This window comes from Myzus persicae, unplaced genomic scaffold (genome assembly GCF_001856785.1).
Source record: "Myzus persicae strain clone G006 unplaced genomic scaffold, MPER_G0061.0, whole genome shotgun sequence".
Taxonomy (NCBI): Eukaryota; Metazoa; Arthropoda; class Insecta; order Hemiptera; family Aphididae; genus Myzus; species Myzus persicae.
This window is the reverse complement of record NW_019103288.1, coordinates 99366-120610: the sequence shown is the minus strand read 5'-3', so window position 1 is coordinate 120610 and position 21245 is coordinate 99366. Positions and strand designations below refer to the sequence as shown.

General features: G+C 29.2%; 2 protein-coding genes across 3 annotated transcripts; both read right to left on the bottom strand.

The window, feature by feature from the left end:
- Nucleotides 1-5209: 5209 nt before the first annotated feature.
- LOC111034177 lies at nt 5210-11990 on the bottom strand. 2 transcript variants are annotated; one of them, XM_022315255.1, is made up of 4 exons: nt 11877-11990; nt 10302-10367; nt 7803-7932; nt 5210-7275 (listed from the first exon to the last, which is right to left on the bottom strand). In XM_022315255.1, the coding sequence occupies exons 3-4, from the start codon at nt 7887-7889 to the stop codon at nt 5497-5499; spliced, it is 1866 nt and encodes a 621-aa protein (XP_022170947.1). In that variant the 5' UTR covers nt 7890-7932; nt 10302-10367; nt 11877-11990; the 3' UTR covers nt 5210-5496. The 2 variants fall into 2 exon arrangements, with proteins under 2 accessions (XP_022170947.1, XP_022170948.1); XM_022315256.1 differs by lacking the exon at nt 10302-10367 and having other exon boundaries at nt 11877-11967.
- Nucleotides 11991-14473: 2483 nt separating this feature from the next.
- On the bottom strand, nt 14474-20827 carry LOC111034181. The gene is made up of 4 exons (XM_022315259.1): nt 20741-20827; nt 20136-20200; nt 18188-18316; nt 14474-17428 (listed from the first exon to the last, which is right to left on the bottom strand). The coding sequence occupies exons 3-4, from the start codon at nt 18314-18316 to the stop codon at nt 14636-14638; spliced, it is 2922 nt and encodes a 973-aa protein (XP_022170951.1). The 5' UTR covers nt 20136-20200; nt 20741-20827; the 3' UTR covers nt 14474-14635.
- Nucleotides 20828-21245: the final 418 nt, after the last annotated feature.

Below are 21245 nucleotides of genomic sequence, written 5' to 3'. Positions count from 1 at the left end.
ATATTCACTACAAGAAACGAGAACGACGGCGACCAGTTTTCGTCGGCGACGGTCAGGCAACGCCCGTTTGTCACCCCCACCCAGTCACCCATGTATAAACCTGCCATGTAGTATTGCCCCGCCCTTGCGCAGTAGCTGGAAGTATATTCTTATTGTGAATAGAATATAAACATGCACATTAGCACTACACACACACACATAATATGTAATGTTGTATAAAAATATTTGTTGACTTTTGTGCAAATATAATCTTTAAAGTTAACTTCACAGTTGAGTGTTAAATAATAATAATTTTGATGTAACATTAGATTGTTTATGTTACAACAAAGGTATTATTGTTTATATTTTGTAACTACTGAATACTGTGAATGTTCCAAAATTTCACTTTTTTTTTATATTTTATGTTTCAAGTGTTTAGAAAATTGATGTTTTAAATAAAACAAAATTTCTAGTTTTACTTGATGGATTTCAGGTATCGTGTTGTACCTAATACAAAACATAATATTATCTGAATCGTAAAGATTTGAAACAGTCTAACATCGGCATTATTATTTTTCGTACATTATGCATTTTTTTTTTTTAAGTTAAGATTTATTTCAAGCGAGTGAAAAAATATACAGAAAATTTTCAAGTTAGGTATTTTACTACATAAAGTTACTGAGCTAGATTATAAGAAAACTAGAAGAAAACTGTAATATGATAATTAAGAAATTCTTTTAATTATGACGCCGTTAAATAGAAATAAGTAATTATACTACTAGATGATCATGACTAGGGTGTGGATTTATACTCGTATGTATTTAAAACTCAAAAATCTGTACACATACTTGTATTTATTTTTGTCCAAATATGTAATTAAAAATATAAGATGTGTAAAAAAAGTTATTGTAATTATAATTATATATTATTAGTATATTACTGTTTATATTACTATTTATTCAATATTAGGACCCTCGTCGTCAGCAAAACAATAATCAATCATGTACTTTTTAAAATTGTGTGATGTAAATCGACGTCGATTGGGGTGCAATACCTTCTTGTAGCGACAAAAAGATCTTTCCACGTCTACAGAAGTTATAGGTGCAAATTTGAAAGCTTCTAATTCAGTAGGACTGAAATTACGGCAAGATTTTGTATCGCTGCTATTGTAAACGTTTGCAATAGATAGATTAAATTGTCTTTAATCCGTGATTCTCGTCAAGTACTTTGTCTTGCAAGCAACTTTCCTCGTTTTTAATAAGACACAGACCCGAAAAATTAATGCATTCCTATAAGACTTCTCGAATGAGTAGACGTCAACAACTAACAACTTAATACATTTATTGAAATTTGTACATCATTACTGCCATCCAAAAGCGAAAATACCACATATATATATATTATTTGTACATATCACGGTCATTAATATATTATAATATATAATTATAATTATATTAGGCCTTTCTTTAAAATATATTAATAGAACATATAGGCACGTGGTGAATAGATTAGACATTCGAACAACGAACGACTAGAGCTGTATATATTTTAAACCCTATTTAAAGGCGACAACGGTAATTTTTTCAATATAGGGGAACATTTAACAAAAATATGTTATAAAAGTAAATTATGTGAAAATATGTAGTGGCAACCATAGCTTAAAGCATTCAGGTGGTCCTGAAACGTATTTCTGTAGAGGACTCGTTGGGGGTGTGGTCGAATTGCACTTATTTTAGTCGAATTGCACTTGGGTTTAAAAAAGGTTAATGGTCGAATTGCACTTGGGCTCAAAAAAGTATTTTAATTAAATTATCATGCATTTGAAGGGCTTTTTTCTTTACTGAATTTGAAATCATTCTCTGAAGTAAATTAACTGGTTCTTCATGAATATGTATCAATTCAGACCGAAAAATTACTTTAGAAAATTCATCTAGATATAGTTTTGAAAGACAACCACGATGGGTACAACTCCATTTAACACTATCATTTACATGTTTTTCTTTTTTAAATGTTTAATTTTGATACACGATTAAGTCACGGCCTCGTTCACTTTTAATAATTTTTAAACTGTTCATATTTACACAACGACGTAAAAGTGTGTACTAATTGTATTTTGCATAGGTCTACACTCTACATAGACACATAGTTCACGCCATTCGGTATACAATAAAAGTATTAATCTCATATGCGTTATCTAAATGGCACGAACTTATATACATATAATGCTATTAAATAAGTACACCGTTGCGTTCTTTTCGATTCACAATATTTTTAACGGGTTTTCCATTTTAATTTTTTTTTTTTTTTGAATGAGTGCAGTTCGACCACTACCTGCTTTTTACCTGAGAGCAGTTCGACCATTACCTTTTTCAATCCAAGTGCAATTCGACCATTTATTTGTAGGTAATAAGTGCAATTCGACTATTCCGCTTGTTGGATTACCATCATTCATCACAAATAAGTATGTACATATAAATCCTCACCCTAATCATGACTATGGCGTTTTGTACTTATGCATCTTAGATCACTTACGTCATAAAGGTAAGCCGAGGTTGAATAACACAACCAACTGAATCATCTGTTATCCGATCTGATCAGTGTCGTATCATATATTCATGTCCATAAGACAAACTTCAGAATCATATAGATATAGTGTAGTAAGTAATAGAGTTCATTCGAAAGCAAAAAAAAAAAAAAATGTATTAAAATATAATGGTTATTTATATAGTTTTTAGTACTTTTTACAAAGAATTCAAATATACCATGTATTGAAGATTTAATGAGAGACATGTGTAATTCACGTCTTAATTTAAAAAAACGAAGAAATCGCCAAAGGACTAAATGAACATAATCATGGGAATAATTTCGAAGTTAGAAAATTAACGACGTGTTTGTACCTATGGATAAAATGAAAATTCAAGCTATGTCATCTCAAGAATATCTACATCAAAACGTTTTCAAAGTGTTAACATTCTGTTCGCAAGCTATTCATGGAGATGGAGCTCTCCCTATAGTAAGTTATATTAAACGCATTAAAATGTCGAATACGACAAATTAATAATTCTACTCCATCCAACCCATCAACTATAACAGACTATACAATACTCAATTTTAATTCCCATATTATTGATGGTCGTCAATTTGAAATTCATAAATCGGTGGGCATATATAGAGAGTACATCGGACTGTCCAGAAAACTCAAAACGTGTACACTTAAACAATTAGTTAATGACTACGAAAATAGGAACAAACTAGAATATCTAAAGGGTAAATGTAATGTTTTTTATATGTTATTATTTTGTTTTATAGTATTGTGATGATAATAATATTTTTGAATGTAATTTATCGTATCAAATTTAACCTGTGATGATAATTTACCTTTATATTGTTTAGGAAAAATATATCAAATTGAATTTTTACTTTTCGCTGTAAAACATTTCGTGATTTTAAACCACGATCAAACCACTTTATAACTTACAAACATAATGTTATAGAACATACGATACCGTACCATAGCACTTAATATATTTTCGAAGAAATAAAAAAACACATAAATACTGTTATATAGTATTTGGATATTTCAAGATTTAAAATGTACAATTATTTAATAAGATATCCTGGGATCCTAGGATCCTGGACATCCCCGGCACCTATGCAAGTATGCCAATGGTCGTTAAACGCTTGAAAGTTGATAGATTCATACCGATGACCTTCAGATAAGCCATTCGAATGGCAGCCATACTATCTTAGATCGTGGCTTAAGAACCACCAACAGCTGATGAACTTGCGTACACACATACACACACACACACAATATTATACACAATATATATATATATAAAATAAATCTACTATGATAAATTCATTAAATTCAAAGTGTTACATTTGTAATTGTCACTGTTATTTTTATGAATTCACTTTTATGATTCAAGCCAAGAGCCCCCCATGAAAAGTTATCACTTCGAAAAAATTTTTTTTTAAAATATGTTCTGGTTTTAGAATTAATTATGTACATGCAAAATCATTAAAAGTGTCAATCCTTAACTAAAAAGTTGAACATTTCAAAAATGTTTAACTACAAAATAATATGTAAGTTTTGAATTTAATAATTTTTTTTCAACATTTGAACTTTTAATGCTTATAAATATAATCTTTTTCAACTGATATTATAAATATATCAGTACCTTGTATTGAAGGGTTGTTTAAATTTCCAAGCTTTTTGAAATAACGAACAAAATTGTATTGATGCTTATAGAAAAAAAACTACTAACTAATAAAATAAACGTCTTGTATAAATTTCAAGTATCTACATTACAATTTTAATTGTTTTTTAATTACAACCAAATAAGAAAATGGTTCTATGAGAAATTGAGTAAATTTATTAAATATTGTAAGAAATTGAACCTCAAACGCTCATAAATATTTAGCTAATTAAGTTTAGATATAAAAAGAAAATATTGTATGAATTTCTAACTCAAAATATATTTCGAATTTTCGTAAAAATGACAGTGAATTATGCCTAACTTTTATTTTTATTTCAAATTATAACAACGTATGAGGAACCTTGTATGATATTTTATTGTTTTTCTGACTAAGAAAAAATGTCTTATTGGCATTAATTTGAAATAACAAATACAAATCGACAATTTCATGTTATGGTGTACAGAAAATGCTAATATAAAATATATTCAATATAAATATTCAATAAAAATATGATATATCTACTGTACATTTTTTAAAGAGTCACAAAACAAACTTAAATAAAGAAGACAGTAGAAGATACAAAGCTGGGAGTTTTAAATGTTGGCCTTTCAAATGCACCAACTAGATTCACTTTTACATCGGGAATGATACTGAAATTGAAAATATGAGCATTATTTCTATTACTTATCAGTTATCATGTACATAGACACAAAAAAAAAAATTTTTAAAAAACAAACATCATTGTAAAATTAATACATTCATCGCTTTATCGCTCATCAGAATCTATAATGTTATATTCCCATCGAATATTATAAAATGACAAACCTAGAAAGTTTTTTTTCCATATCATATATTTTTGAGTACATATAATGATTATAATTTACATAATATTGTAATAGGACAAAGAGGACAGTGTCCGCGTCCTGAATTTCAAACAATGAACCGTAAAAATTGACCGTTTACCCGCTTTGGTTAAGTTAATTAGGTCTGAGATAATTTGTGTATAATTTCAAAACAATCAATTGAGTCTAGGGGGAAAAAATGTTTATTTTGGGTCACCATGATGATATGTTTGTTGTGTTGAAGATAAAATGTTCAAAATGTTGTTATATTGCAACAGATAAATAATAAATACACATTAACTTATGAAGTATTTCGAACAGTGGATGATACAAAATATATGATACTAATAGTAGAACAGAAAAAACTAACAAAATATAAAATAAACTAGGTAGGTAATAGTTAATCTAATTGCTATTATCTTACCAGTATTAATTTTATTTTTAAATAAATTATAATTAACAATAATTAACACTATAATAGCGCTGTCTGTGTGTCCAGGTCTACCAAATTCAAAGGATGATGGTTATGTACTGTTTTATTTGCGTCAGACCATCTATTAAACAGATACATACAAGCTAAGGCTGAAACAATCGCCGTCAACAGCATCACGATAAGCCAGATCAAATTAGTTATATTGCCAAGGCGTCTGTTAACTTTGATCGTCAACAAACCGGCAATATTGACAAACATCACATTTGAAGAGCTGACGGATGCGTTTAGCTTGCACTGAAAACTATGTTCTTCGGCTATGGTGACATTGCATTTCATAACTTTTGACTCTTGGAATTGTATCAGGATGTCATTGTGCATGTGCTGCAAGTGGTTACCGTAGACAACCACCAAATCATTTGGTTTCAATTCGAATCCCTCTAGCTGATAGCCGTGATAACCGTCCAAGATATGGTAATAGCTGGTCAATGAACCATTCACGATCAGTGAATTATTCCCAACAAAGTTCATCACTTCCAGTCCGAAGTTCAACGCCTGTGTAATATTAGTCGCATTTCCGAAGAAATCGTTGGTAATGTTCAATTTTGGTGTTCGACAGACCATGTAATTGTCATTGGTCGGTGTATCGCAATTATTGGACGCGAACTGCATGGTACCGTTCGGCAGCTTGACGAACATTCGGGCCTGGGATGCAATGCAAGGTTTGAAGAACCGAAAGCCGTTCAACGTCACGTTAGTGTCACCCCGCTCTATGCCATACAATTCTTGCGTGGAGACAAGCTTTGGACGAGGTTTGCCACACGTAGTACCGACGTCAAACTGGAATGTTTGCGATGACTCGACATTCAACTCACCTTTATCTGATTTGTACATAACTGAGACCGGACCGGACGGTGGTTCATCATATGTATCGTCGGGCGGTGGTGACATGATGCAAGTGATCGTATCGGTTCCTGTCCACCAGATTTGCTTACAAACCTTTCCCGCCACTGTTACATTTGAGTGTTGGTTCTTCGAAAATATATAGTGGTTCTTCACTGTGATCTTTATTTCCGTGTCAGCGGTTAGTGACCCAGATAGAGGAACGACGGATGTCACGTTTATTTCTGCACATCTACCCTTGACTTTTTGGGAAGTAAAATTCCAGAATTGACCAATACCGTTGTGCATCATATACAACTCGTTGTGACCCTCACAGGTGTTTTCGGCTGAACACAATCTAACGTAGTGTGAGAAACCATCATCATTCCACGTGCAAGTCGCACAATCTGCGTCCTTAACGTTCTCGACACACGGGCGTTCATAAATTGTTGCATAATGATCAGAAATGTTGTCCAACCACAGTATTACACCATTAAACTTAACATAAATAAATGCAGTAAATGACTTCTTCTTGTTATCTGTGAAGTATGATTTCTTAACTTGTGTTGAACATACTATTTCGTTGTTATTTATCTCAGTATGAACATCTATCGATGAAGAATTGCAAGTAAAATTATTTTTGTTAAGAAAATCAATGAAACCTACTGAATCGTTCAATATCTTAACAGTGTATTTCAAAAAACTAAATTCATTATTATATTCACGTTTACTTGATACCAAAAACCGTGGACATTTCTCTTCACTGTGGACTATCAAACTTGAATTCTTTAAACTAGTGTTGCTTACACACGCCTGTTGATCTAATGACCATACACACTGAGCTTTGATTGTACATTTGGTGCATGTTAATGTATCCTTGCAACTGGTATTGCTTGACCCCGTTTCCTGCGCAGTACTATGTTGTACTAACATTAGAACCTAAACAATTATAATAATTTATCATTATAAATTTGCATTTTGAACTTTAATATCAGACCGTCTCCTTTAAATTATAATCTTTAAATTTGGTAATTATCTGAATGCAATATTGTTATTGATTTTATTGATTTTCATTTAAATCAGAAGAACAAGTTAATATAATATGCTATATGTATAGTAGTAAATCACTATTATATTTTATTCATTTATTTTAATTTGAATCATTGTTAAGTACTTTCTTTACGTATATTTAGTTCAAAATGTATGAAATCGTCTTTTTCATTAATACGCATGTTATTGTAAAATCATACAGTTTTTTTTTTTTTTTAATATTTACTGCTTGAACTTAGATTAGAGTATCAAATATTGAGTGCGATAATGTAGCAATACATTTTTTTTTCGATTTGACTATGTATGATTACAAAATATATTATTATTGATAAAAATATTTTGCCTAATACTTCAAGTACACAAAAATATTTTTTTTGCTCATAAATTATATTTTTTAATTTCGTATTCTAACTCACCATTATGTATATAAGTAATAGCAGTCCATTCATAGATTTGTGGTTCAAATGGTATTTATTTTTGATAAGCTTTTTGTAATCAGCCATGGCGACGCTATACGATTGTTGTATTTATCAAGATATTGTTCATCTATAATCAAATAATATTTTATAAGCTCCTTTCAGTTTTTTTTCATTAAAATATTCAAAGTAATTTGTTTAATGTTATTATATTATAAATACAATAAATAATAATAATTTAATTTACCTATTATATATAATACATATAGAGAACAGAGTGTTGCCACAACTATTCACAATATTAGTATAAAATAGTTTACCCCCCCCCCCCCAACCATCGTTAAATTTAAATTTATATACTTAAGGATAGTGCTATTATTGAATAATTGATTATTTTTTACCACTGTGTATATTATTAATAAGTTGTTATTTAAACTCAGTATATTTATAAATAAAAAAAATTGTTCGACTGTGAACCACTGTGATGTTATTCGGCCCACATTCACAACAAGTGTATGTAAAATGTAACGAATTACAGAATTTCTCCTTCTAGTTATTTAAAGTACAATATCAATTGTAGGTTTGTACATAATAAAATGCTAAATTGGTTCGAATATTAAAATTGTACTGATTAGATCTATATCAATATCATAACGGTGATATTTGTGTCATTAGTATCGATAATTGCTCATGATACAAAATACGTTTGATACAATCATACACCCACGACTAAAATAATAAATGGTCATAAATAAGAATACGGTTTTGATAATATTTCATAATGTTGTACCTAGTCATGTTCTATATTAATTAATATTTTATGATAGAATAGTTTGCTAGCATTATACAATATTTAATCGTACATAAAACTCCATTTCTTTCTGTAATAATAATTAATATGACGTTTTCTTCGGATATTTTGCTAACACAAAATTAAAATAATGGAAACAAATTATTTAAATTGTATAACATATTATATCAGTGTAATTATGATTCTGAGCGGAGTGGAGTATAAATATTGATCTTATATAATGATGTGCCTGGTGTTGTTAATATTTTTTGGTGTCTTTGTTTGTGCTAAATATAAAATACTTTATGTAAGTTCACTTTGCTAAATTTCTTGTTTATAAACGTATTTTAATACAACTTCAAATAATAAATAAATAAAAAAAATCAACAATATATATATATATATAAACTGTCGTAACTTTGTTCTACAGGTAACAAACGGAAAGACGGACACAATAATATAGAGATATAAGGTGTTCTAAAAAAATATGTTTAGAAATCCAAAATGATTCGACTATCTACCTCGGGACTATGAAAAACTTTATTTTAAATTGTGAATCTTTAGCTATAAAAATTGAACAAACTTATGCATTTTTAACATTATCGCTATTTAAAGATAAAATAAAAGTATTGAAAATTTACTATACCTTTAAAGAATTTAAATAGAGTCAAAATATTTTAAACATGTTATAATGAATAGTATTGATAAAATTAATATTTGGTGAAAGTTTAATGATCAAGCGAAAAATATTTTGCAAAAATATTTAATTGAAAAAGAACAAAAATTAGAAAATTGATCTTGCAGAAAAAGTAAAAATACAAAAAATACAAGAATATATTATCTTGAATGGAAAAATTTCATATAAATATTTGGTGAAAATTTAAAGTCTCTTCAGTTATTCGTTTCTGAGTAACATCAAAAAAACTAAATCAAATCTTTCGAACTCTGGTTATTTGTTATTGATTTTTTGTGTTTATCTACGTCCTACACTTTTGAAAACTATTGAGAATTTGTCTTAATGAATTCAAAGTACCAACAAGATTTACTTTCTTACCAGAAAAATTGAATGATTTTTAGTCCCTCAAAAGGTGCAATGACAGATACAAAAAAAAATATTTTTAATTTTTACACACATCATTGTAAAATCAAAACATTACCGAATTAATTTTAAGCTAACCAAACAATGATCTTTTTAAAGTACCGTACTTCTATATAAGTTTAAACAGTGAAGTCAACAATTTGCAAACTTAGAAATTCTATACATATGGTTTTTGGTAATACAATATATATTTTAAAATGTTCAATGATTTATGATTGTAACAACCATAGTTTAATATTAACAAATAGCATTAATCTCAACATAAGTGTGCCTGTTTTGTCTATCTATTATAAAAATATAAAAATGCTCGTTTTTGTTAGTGTAATTCTACCATCCTATAAATAATTATATAGTACAGTAGATAAATAATACACGAAAGTGGCAAACAAAGTATTAAAAACAAAATAATTGTTCAGATTTTTGGAAAATTTGGATGGTTGGCACCAGGACCTATTAAAAGTGAAATATTTTTCTTAGTTGCATCTACTTTTATGTTGCACAATAAACAGGTATTCGAGTGAATTTCGTGAGTAAATAGTAATTATCTAGTGAATTTTTTAAATTAATTAAATACTCTTAGATTTTATAATCCATTTAGGTAAGTACTTACCAAAAAAATGATTTAGTCGCTCTGGGTGGCATGTGGTTTATTGTGTAGTAAAATTTGCGTGAGAACCTGAAGGTACCAAAAATTAATTATACAATATAATTCTTATAAATAAGTATGATTAGTTCGATAAAAAATGTTTAATAAATCATGCACACAATGGAAATAAAATAAAAGTTATGTAAGTACGATATATGCCACATTCTTCATCTGTGCCGTTGACCGAGTTACGTCAGCGTAATGCATAATATCAGTACTACATAATTATGTTATCTAGTTCTTTACGATATTAAATATTAAATCACGTCAATATTACGTTTTACAGAGACAAAAAATAAAATAAAAATAAAAATAAAAACTGAAGGAAATTTAGAAATATATTCTGTTTTATTATTTAACGAATTTACAGTTTTATTATTATTAGTGCATGCACTATTATCAAATAATAGGGTGTAGCTAGGTGGTATCTCTATAAAATACTTAAAATTAAACGGGTTGTAACAGAATGACCTGACAAGAGAAAGATAAACAATTGATACTAGTTATATTTTTAAAGAAATTGATGTAAATAATATCGCTGAAACATAATTGAATGTATATTTAATTCCCAAAAAACCTAAAAAAAAATATTTCGAAAAATGTTTACGTTTCGAATATAGCTAATATGTATTGCAAATAATATTGACATTCATAAAATTCTAAAAAAATGATCTACCTGACTGAAATAAATGTTTATGACACCAACATTTTCTAAGAATTAGATTTATTAATTAGCTATTTTTAATTTTCCTAAACAAACTATTGAAATTTTAAATTTTTTAGTTTTCGGTATTCAAATATAAAACGTCTACTGTAATTGTAATGTTGTAATGTTGTAATCCTATAAAACAAAAAAAATATTAAATACTAATCAAAACAAAAGTTATTTCTTTTGGCATTGGTAATCTTGTTAATCCTTGTATAATATTATAGTGATTTTTAATTATTTTAAAATCAACCGTAACACTTAAGTCAAGATTTTTATTTTCATCTTTGTTTCAAAAAATAATCTAGCTGAGCTGAACACAGAGCTCAACTTTCGGCCCACCAAGCTAATTGATGTTCTAAAACTTTATTAGTTGTTATTTTTATTAATTTATTAATAACTAAAAATAATTCATACATAATATCTTCAATAACCATTACATATCATCACAAACCCTTTAGTTTCGCTCTCATTAACTCTTTTCATATTATTGTATGTTTACATGGTAGGTAAATATTATATGAGAACTTATACTTATACTATTTTCGAGTTTCATATTTTTATTCATTAAAATAATCATTTTATCATTTTTACAATACTCTCCTAGCTATGAAATATTTAAGTTAATAATACAAAATAACATAACGTGATTAAGGGACGACCAATTAAATATAAAAGACACTCGTGGCCCGTTAAACCCTGTAGGTATCATTGTTAATAACTTTAGCTAGGAGTAAAATAAAATATGAGTATCTATAATAACTTTAATTGTTAAATGTTTGAATGATATATTATTATATTATTATATAAATTATAGTCACTTAAATACTTACAAATTAGACAGACTTGTCCCTACTCGAAGTAGTCGTTACACCGATCTGTGCCCCTAGAGAACTACTGAGCATTACAAGACCTGGCAATAATACTATCTCAATTTATACTTATAACTATTTGCTATCTTCAGAATTATAATCTTAATATACATGAATATATTTTATCACAAATATTGGATCGGTGACTAAATTGGACAACCTTCATTTCTTTGCTATGTCATATCGAATATAATTTTGAATCACCTGTACGTACATTTAAAATCGTATTATAATGTCGTTGAAGTTATCATACTATGTGATCCTGTATATTCAGAAATTCCAATGAATTTTATCAAACCTATTAATAAAAAAAACACCAAATTGAATTTTTCACATTTCGATATGACTTTATGAGTTTCATTCCTAAATCATTTAACAGTATTAACAAATGTTTTTTAACTGAATATTACATATAGTATATGTAGTTGTAATTTTTGTAGTCTGTAGATATTATAGTTTGAAGTTAATTTAAATAGTGAAAAGTATGTATTACCTGTAAGTATACAGACAAAAAATTTTTTAAATAATAAAAGCTTATATGATAAATCAATAAATGTATCGCTCCGGGCTCAGAATCTAAGATACTATTCAGTTAAAATTAAAAATGTATATACAATGCATCATTGATCAAGATTTTCTAGATATGTTAATTCTAAAATTAAAATACATTTATAAATTAAAATAATATCAGAACTTGAATATTCAATTTTATCGAAATTAAAACCTTAAAAGAATTTTAAAATGTTATTAAAATACCATAATTAGGTAAAAAAAAGCTTGAATTTAATTTCTAGACTAAATAACTTAAACATCGGCATAAAATCAAATTTTAACAATTTCTATGAGCAATTATATGTATTAAATGTTCATATTTCAACACAAAAAGTTGAGGCCTGAAACTAGTAAAGTTTACCCACGTGCATAATACTGAATATAGATTAAACAATTTTGTTGGGGCGCAATACTCTAATTTTTCTCCCTCTAAATTGCTTACATTTATTATGTTTAACTACAATGCCAAACTTTTAAACATTTATAAAATAATGATACCGACGAAAAAACATCATAATTATCACATTATCGTGATACCTTTCAATTACCTGTTTTTTTCCTGATTTCACTAGTGTGATAAGAAATAGTTGTTTTTTATATCTATATTTTCCTAGTAATAAAAACCACTAACCAATAGTTATATAATAAGTTCATTAGGAAATAGGAAAACTGTATTCTTATCTCAGGTGTAATCACGATACGTACGAATGTACTAATATTTTTAGCCACGGATCTAGATATCTACAACAGTGCTATAATAGGCCTGTAGCCTATTAATTTTATATAGGGATTTTGATACCACAACATAGATTAATGGTGATGCCACTGGTATACCAAATCATGGTGAACCAAGAGCAATTATACATGGTAGACGCTTAAAAACAATTTAATGTGTTAATTAATATGTATTAATATGTATTATACCATTGTAATAAATCACAATGTTGACTAATTATTTATACAATAATAAAAATTACTTTATTCATACTAAAAATAATACTGAATTGTGAATACAATTTTGATCAATAAAATGAAATCGAATTTAAAGTTGTAAATAAATTTGCAAGTGAAGTTATTGATTTTGTAGGGTTTGTAAATTTTTTGATTAGTTTTAACCTGAATTTAAGCGAAATTATGCCTATAGAGGTGGGCGACGGCTTGTTGGTCCCTTAGTAATTAAGTTGTTTATTGATTTGAGTTAATATATTTGTTGGATAATATGGAAAATATAGGTATTTAATTTATTAATGAATGGTAGGTATATTATGATACGATGCTGTAAACGTGTGTAATTATTGTAAGCCAATATTCGGGCTGCGCAACCATAATATGAATATTCTATATTATTAATACTATAAAGTAATACGTTTTTAATAATATATTATATATTTTATACTAGTTGAGCTGTCTGTCATTGCTGGTATCAAATTATGATTTTTTTTTATAAATAAATCTGTAAAAAAATTACGATGGTAATAAACGTAATATGAAACCAATGAAAACTATTTAAATAAATTAAATTAAATATTTATGTTTCGTGAGTTGAGAAAAATACATGTGTGAGCTATTCTTTAGCTACTTATAAGGGTAGAAAAAATAAGCTATGAACACCACACAAGTATAATGGAATCTATTTATAAAACTTGTATTGAAAACGGTACCGTAGTTTATAAATCTATTAACTTCGAGTAAGCCAACATCCATTTTTCAGTCGTGTGAAAATGGAAAAAATATAAAACATAGTGCTTTAATGTAGGTGTCTGTGGTATTATTATAACTATTTTCAGAGGTAAATCCATGTTGATGTACTTCGATTCGTGAAGTAATACGACTGAGATAGACAATTCGCCGGTTTCATAATCGATATAGCACTTGGTATACGATAACCACGACAATGGGGGATCTTAAAATAGTTAAGTACCGAGTGGCGCTTATCTCTCTATTCAACTACTCAATAAAATATTTCAATCTGGAACCGTAACTAAAATATAAAAAACATTTCTTTTTAATAATTTTTTAATTTAATCATCACCATATTATGTTTTTATTTTTTTAAAGTGTGTATAATTAATGTACAATAACGTGTAAAAACCTCGAGTTATATAGTGCAATTAATATATTTATCATAACAACCAGCAAATATATACTACCACTAATACGGTTTTTAATTACAATGCGGTGTGTACTTCTAGGTCCTGCGATCTTGTTTCAATCCTGTTATACCGATGTTTCATTTTTAGTCTACAAGTGAAGGCGCCGACAAACAAAAGCACCGTGGACATAATCAAGAAGAACCAACCACGAAATACGGACGGGTTGTCAGGTGGAGTCGACCATCTCCTGAGCAAAGTGAATACCAACGAATTACCCAATGTGATGGAAATCACTTGTGGCTCAATAACGGACATGGTGGTTTCACACACCAAACTGTGTCGCGTTACCAACACGACTACGCAACATGAATGCTGCGAATCTACGAACCGTATCACGATATCTTCGGGCCGAACGTGCTGCAAGTTGTCGCCAGTGATGGTTACTGAACCACTTTTGTCTATTTCAAAGTCTAAGAGAACCGGATCGGGTTGCACATAATATCTAAGCAATGGGCCACGAACCGCGATTGGAAGCATCTGATTCACAGAGAAAACGTCCTTACTGAAAGTGATATCCAGTCCAAAATTCAGTGACCGTTTCACAACCGACGAATATCCATCCCCACCAACCCCGTTTACTCTAGGCGATCGACAGACCATGTACGTGTCGTTGACGGGTGGATCGCAATTACTGTCTGCATACCGTCTTACACCGTCAGGCAGGTCAACATACAGTCGGGCGAGAAATGTAATGCTATGTTCAACAAAATGACCACCATGGACCGGGACAGAATTGCCACCAGATGCTATGCCGTGAAGTTGTTGGTCCACATCTAGTACGGGATTGGGACAAAACTGGAATATCTGAGACGACTCGATTTTCAGTACGTTTTCAGTCGACGAGTATTCGACCAGAATCGGACCGGATGGTGTTCCAACCGATTGTGACGTAGTGCAAGTTATAGTCTCGAGTCCAGAAGTTCTGGAATTCAAGCACATCGTTCCAGCTATCGTCACTATAACAGTTCGATTCTCCGCTAAAATCCTGTGGTTTCTAACTGTGATCATTACAGTTGTTCCACCAGTTTCCGGCCCGGACAGCGGATCGACTGCAGCTACGTTTATTTCCACACAGTCATTCGTTAAGTACGCCAATTGAAAGTTTAATTGTTCTTTACCATTGTTCTTCATGTATAAATTCCTATCAACCTGACAAGTGAGGTTGGAAGAACACAATCTCAAATAGTTCAAGTACCCGTCATCATTCCATGCACAAGTCGCACATGCTTTGTGCTTCTCGTCATTAGCGCACTCTTTTTGTTTATAAAAAGTGACATAGTGATCAGAGATGTTATCAAACCGCAGCATTACACCATTAAAACTAATAAAAGTAAAAAAAGTGAACGATGGATTATTTTTATCAAAAATAGATTTCTTTACATAAAATTCACATGATATTATCATTTCTTGATTTGTTTTAAACTCTTTAGTTAGATATTTGCAATATGTTGGAAATCTGTTATAAAGTATAATGCCGTTAAGATGATTTCTGAAAAATTTCGAATAATTGGATACTTTAACAATGTATTTCAAGGTTACATTTGATTCACCATAATAATATTCTTTAATTACTGAAAACCGGGGACATTCCAATTTTTTAAAGGTCCTTAAAGGTAACGTTGTGTATTGAGGCAAGTTTTTACAAGCTTGTTGTTCAAAGGACCATACACACATAGGATCGATTGTACATTTGATACACGTCATTGAATCTGAGCAATTGGTTTTCTTTGAGCCAGGAAGTATGGATGGATATTTGGGAACTGGAACATTGAAAGGATCAACAATATGTGTCGGCGATTTATTGTCCAGGGTCTTCGACAACAATTCTGTTGAAATTTCAATTTCTGAAAACTGGAATATATGAGATGACTCAATCTTCAGTACGTTTTCGATCGATGAGTACTCGACCAGAATCGGACCGGACAATGTTTTGTTGGATTGTGATGTGGTACAAGTAAAAGTCTCTGGTCCAGAAGTCTTGGGATCCGTGCACAAAGCTCCAGCCACCATTACCTTTAAAGATCCGCTCTCCATGAATATCCCGTGGTTCCTAACTGTGATCGTTACGGTCGTCCCACCAGTTTTCGGGCCACACAGTGGATCGACTGCCGTTACATTTATTTCAGCACAATTATTCGACACGTACGCTACCTTTTTTTTTTCCTGATTTTTCATGTATATATTCTTGTTACTTTTACAGGTGTTTTTGGAGGAACACAATTTCAAGTAGTTCAAGTCCCCGTTTTTATTCCATCCACATGTAGCACAGGATTTATACTTCTCGTCGATGGCACATTCTTCGAGTCCATAAACCGTATCATAGTTATCAACAACGTTGTCAAACCGCAACATAATCATAGATAAGCTAATATACCAAAAAAAAGTTAGCGTAGTTTTGCTTTTATTTGGTAGTCGGAATGAGCACAATATGTCAGTTTTATTAACTATCCTCACCGGTTTATACATATTAAAATGGGGCATATTGTAATAAATGTCTGTGCCCATATCAAGATAATGTATGAAATCTACTACATCATTTGTTATCCTAACTGTGTAAGTTACATTAATTTTATTATCAATATATTGATATTTTTTAGTAACCAATAACTGCGGGCATTCCTTGATTCTAGATACTATTAAACGTGACGTATTTAATGCATGGTACTCGTCGTTTTCACACACCTGTCGTTCAAGGGACCATACACACATTGGTTTGATTGTACATTTGGCGCACGTCATTGAATCTGAGCACCTTATTTTATTTGATTCAGTATCAAATGTGCTACCATCCATTGGAAACATTAAAGCCTATAGAAACCAAAAATATATATTATCGTATTTACATTTTGAGTAGGTAGTTATTATACAGTCGAGTCTTATTTTAATAAGGTGTCACACTTTATATTGTTATTAATATATTGAATTTATAATATTTTAACTCAGTGGTTCTTAACCTTTCGTAGAACGTGGACCCACATAACAGCTATCTTAAATTTCTATAACTCTGTTACCATATTTTTTATTGACATTTGCACATTTTTTCACACAAGAGTTTCTGTTTTCATTACAAACAACCCAATAGTATCTTTAAATAATATAATATTCTATAATAATTCAATAAAAATAAATAATAATTAATATTTTAGTGAATTGTGTGTTGAGGTACAACAACAAAGACAAAAGAGTCACAATATACCATGGGCGAAGGACTTCAGGTTGAAGAAGCTATTCGAACTAAATTTAAAGAACTAACCAATGACTATGACACAAACTGTTATTATATTTATGTATTTCCGTATAAATGTATTTTATTCACACCTACAATTTTAAAATCATTCTTTTGAATTTTTTTTAATATTTCTAGTGAAACTTTATGTAGATTCATTTATATGTTATTTATTATGATAGCATAAAATAGTGACACCATTTTTTTCTAGGCGATTTATGATATTTTATTAAAATCCTTAATCTATTATTGAACAAATATTTTAATGAACACATCAATTATCACAGAAAAATATTTTCAGTGTTCTTAGATTATAATTTGTAATTAAAATTATTACTTACAATTGTATATACAATTAAAAGTAGTCCATTTATAGAATTGTGGTTGATATAGGTTTTATTTTTGCACAACTTTCTGCTAACAGCCATTGCGCTGCTTGATTGTTTTATGTTCCATACAATATTGTTCATCTATAAGCAATTATTTTATTAAATTAAATGTATATATATATTTATTTTTGAAAAAATTCAAGATGTATGCAGTTATATATCATAATTCATATAATATAACTAGACAACAGAGTATGAATATAATATTATAATCCAAAAGCATGTGTATACATTTTTCCTATATTTCATACTGCATGCTTAGTTCTTTTATTTAATAATTGTATATATTTAAAAATTAAATAGTTTATGGTATTCAATAATTGATTTTATATGTGTTATACATTTTTTTTATTGAAATTATAGTTTTAAAAGAACTTATAATAATTGAACATTTCATAACCTAATAAATAGCTCAACATAAGTCAAAATATTTTGGAAATCGTATGGAGCATAGCAAATGTTAATATAAAGCGAAAATTGTATGTATCTACGGTCATTTGTTTTAAAGTTACACTTAAAACCAAAATCAATTTTTAGTGAAAATTCTGGTTTACTTTAAATTTTGTTTCGTTTTTCCCATCGCATTTGAAAACTCAAACATAGATCACATTGTAATCAATAATAACTAACCTACCAATTACAGTACTACTAATATCTTATAGTAAAATAAATTACTTTGATGTCAATAATATCCTACAATATCCTAAAATAATGAAATAAAATATAATTAGGAATATGAATAACTATATAGACTGACAAATTCAATCTTAGTTCATAATCGATTTTTATAAACAATTATTTTATATCATTGTATTCTAATTTGACTTGTATAGTCATTACAGTGACAACTCTAGACACCTACTCCTATATCCGAGTGTTTCCCACTATCAGTTTATTTCATATTGTAATAATATGATTGCAATGATGGACGGTCGACATATATGTACAATTGATGTACAGTAGATAACTATGGAAATTAAATAAATAAAAAACCACCAATATGTATTAATAATCTAACCTAACTATGTACAGATAACTAACGAACGGATGGACACAACAGGGATATAAGGTGTTCGTAGCTTATGTTTATAAATCTAAAGTGATTCGATTTGGGAGTGGTTTCAGGTACATAATCAATTGGAATTAGTAAGTTTTTTATTTTCCCAAGCAACTTAAGAGGAATCTTGTACCAAATTTTCAAGTTTTTTGATCAAGTTAAAAAATTGAATTGGCAATAATTTAAAAAAATCAAAATTTACTCATACCTATAAATAACTGAAAAATATTTTGAACTTATTAGATTCTTTTATCCACCAAAAAAGATACCGAAGTTGAATATTGAAGAGTTATTTCAACTATTAGAAAACTTATTTTTTAGGAATGATCATTTTATCTCGAAGTTATTATTTGCTGGTTTTATTAGGAGGTTTTTGTTTGTAAATATGTTATAAGGAACCTTGTCGGTATGCCTACTTCAGAGATTATGATTTTTTTATTCCCAGGGAGAATGATACATGTTTTTTAAATCAATTCAAGAAGTACAGTAAGCTTATGTAAGTTTAAGTTGCGCCTTTAAATTATGTAATGTACCGCTATACATATCGATGATATGCCCGCTGGGCAGGTTGTCGTTCAGTTCCACCCCACTGCAAGCTATTTCGGCGCTAGTCATACAAATTAATAATACTTATCGTTTATAAAGACCAGAAGTGATAAGTAATACATTCTATATAGTTTGTCCCAAAGGTATAATGGCAGTAATATTTTTTTTTAGATGGATCTGTTACACAACAGTTATAAAAAATAGTCGGGTGCATTTCGTGAGTATAGGTAATTTTCTACTGGATCTGCATAAATTGAATTCATATTAACTTTATAATATATTTGCATACGTACTTACCAAATTAGTGATTGAGTAGCTCGCTTTGTGACACGTGATGCATGCAGTTAAATTTCATTAAAAACCTGGAGGTACAAAAAAAAATTATATTTCTTATAAGCTATAACCAAGTATGATTACTCTGAGAATAAATGTTGATAAGTCATGCACACATTTGAAAAAATAAAAAAAATACGTGGTAATATGTGCCACATTCTTCGTGTTTGCAGTTGACCACGTTACGGCAACGTCATGTACTCGTGAAATTATATCGGCGCTTCAAGATCATATTATCTAGTTACTTATGGTAGTAAGTATTCCATTACAAAAACATGGTCTCTTCACTTATTATTTTACATTCATATGTTTACGATACATTTATTACCGAACTAAATTCAATAATGTTTGTATTATATTTTTTTTACACCTAACTCTATAAAATATTATATGAATAATACAGATAACGTAAGGCGGTTAGGGTGTAATCATATAAATATAAGAAATCCAGAGAGTGATGGACCCTATGAGCTATAGATATAATAACAGTAACCAGGGATAGATAATATAGGAATCTTTAAATTAATAAACTTAATTTTTAAATAAATAATAATCTCGTAAATACTTACTAACAATAAACCATTTCGTAGCTACTCGAAGTATAGACATCACACTGATCAGTGTCCGAAAAGTACTGCTGTGAAATACAAAACGAGACCAGCTAATCTATAATTATCTTTATTTCCTGTCTTCGGTACTATTACCTTCCCATATATGTATACTATACACTGTATAGGTAATATTTTTGCATACTATAGCAACTCACACACATACACAGGCCGTTTATTACAAAATTAGTTGACTATTGTGTGAGTATGATCTTTGAAGTTAACTTCACTATCGAATGCAAATTAATGATATTTTTAAATATCAAGTTATTTATGCTGCACCATGGATATTTTATATTTATATTTTGTTACTATTGAATATCACGCAAGTTTCCCTATTTTACATTTTCAAAACTTTTTTTTGGATATATTATGTTTCAAATATTTATAAAATTGGAGTCTTAAACAAAAACAGTAATTTTTCTCAATTGGTTCCAAGAGTCTTGTTGACTATTGTATTATCCAT

Excerpts from the sequence above, each read along its gene's own strand:
- LOC111034181 (XM_022315259.1), bottom strand. The coding sequence starts at position 18,316 with ATGAACAATATTGTATGGAACATAAAACAATCAAGCAGCGCAATGGCT. Across the intron at positions 17,429-18,187 it reads TTTTAATTGTATATACAATT|GCTTTAATGTTTCCAATGGA; the intron begins GTAAGTAATAAT and ends TGGTTTCTATAG.
- LOC111034177 (XM_022315255.1), bottom strand. The coding sequence starts at position 7,889 with ATGGCTGATTACAAAAAGCTTATCAAAAATAAATACCATTTGAACCAC. Across the intron at positions 7,276-7,802 it reads TATTACTTATATACATAATG|GTTCTAATGTTAGTACAACA; the intron begins GTGAGTTAGAAT and ends ATAATTGTTTAG.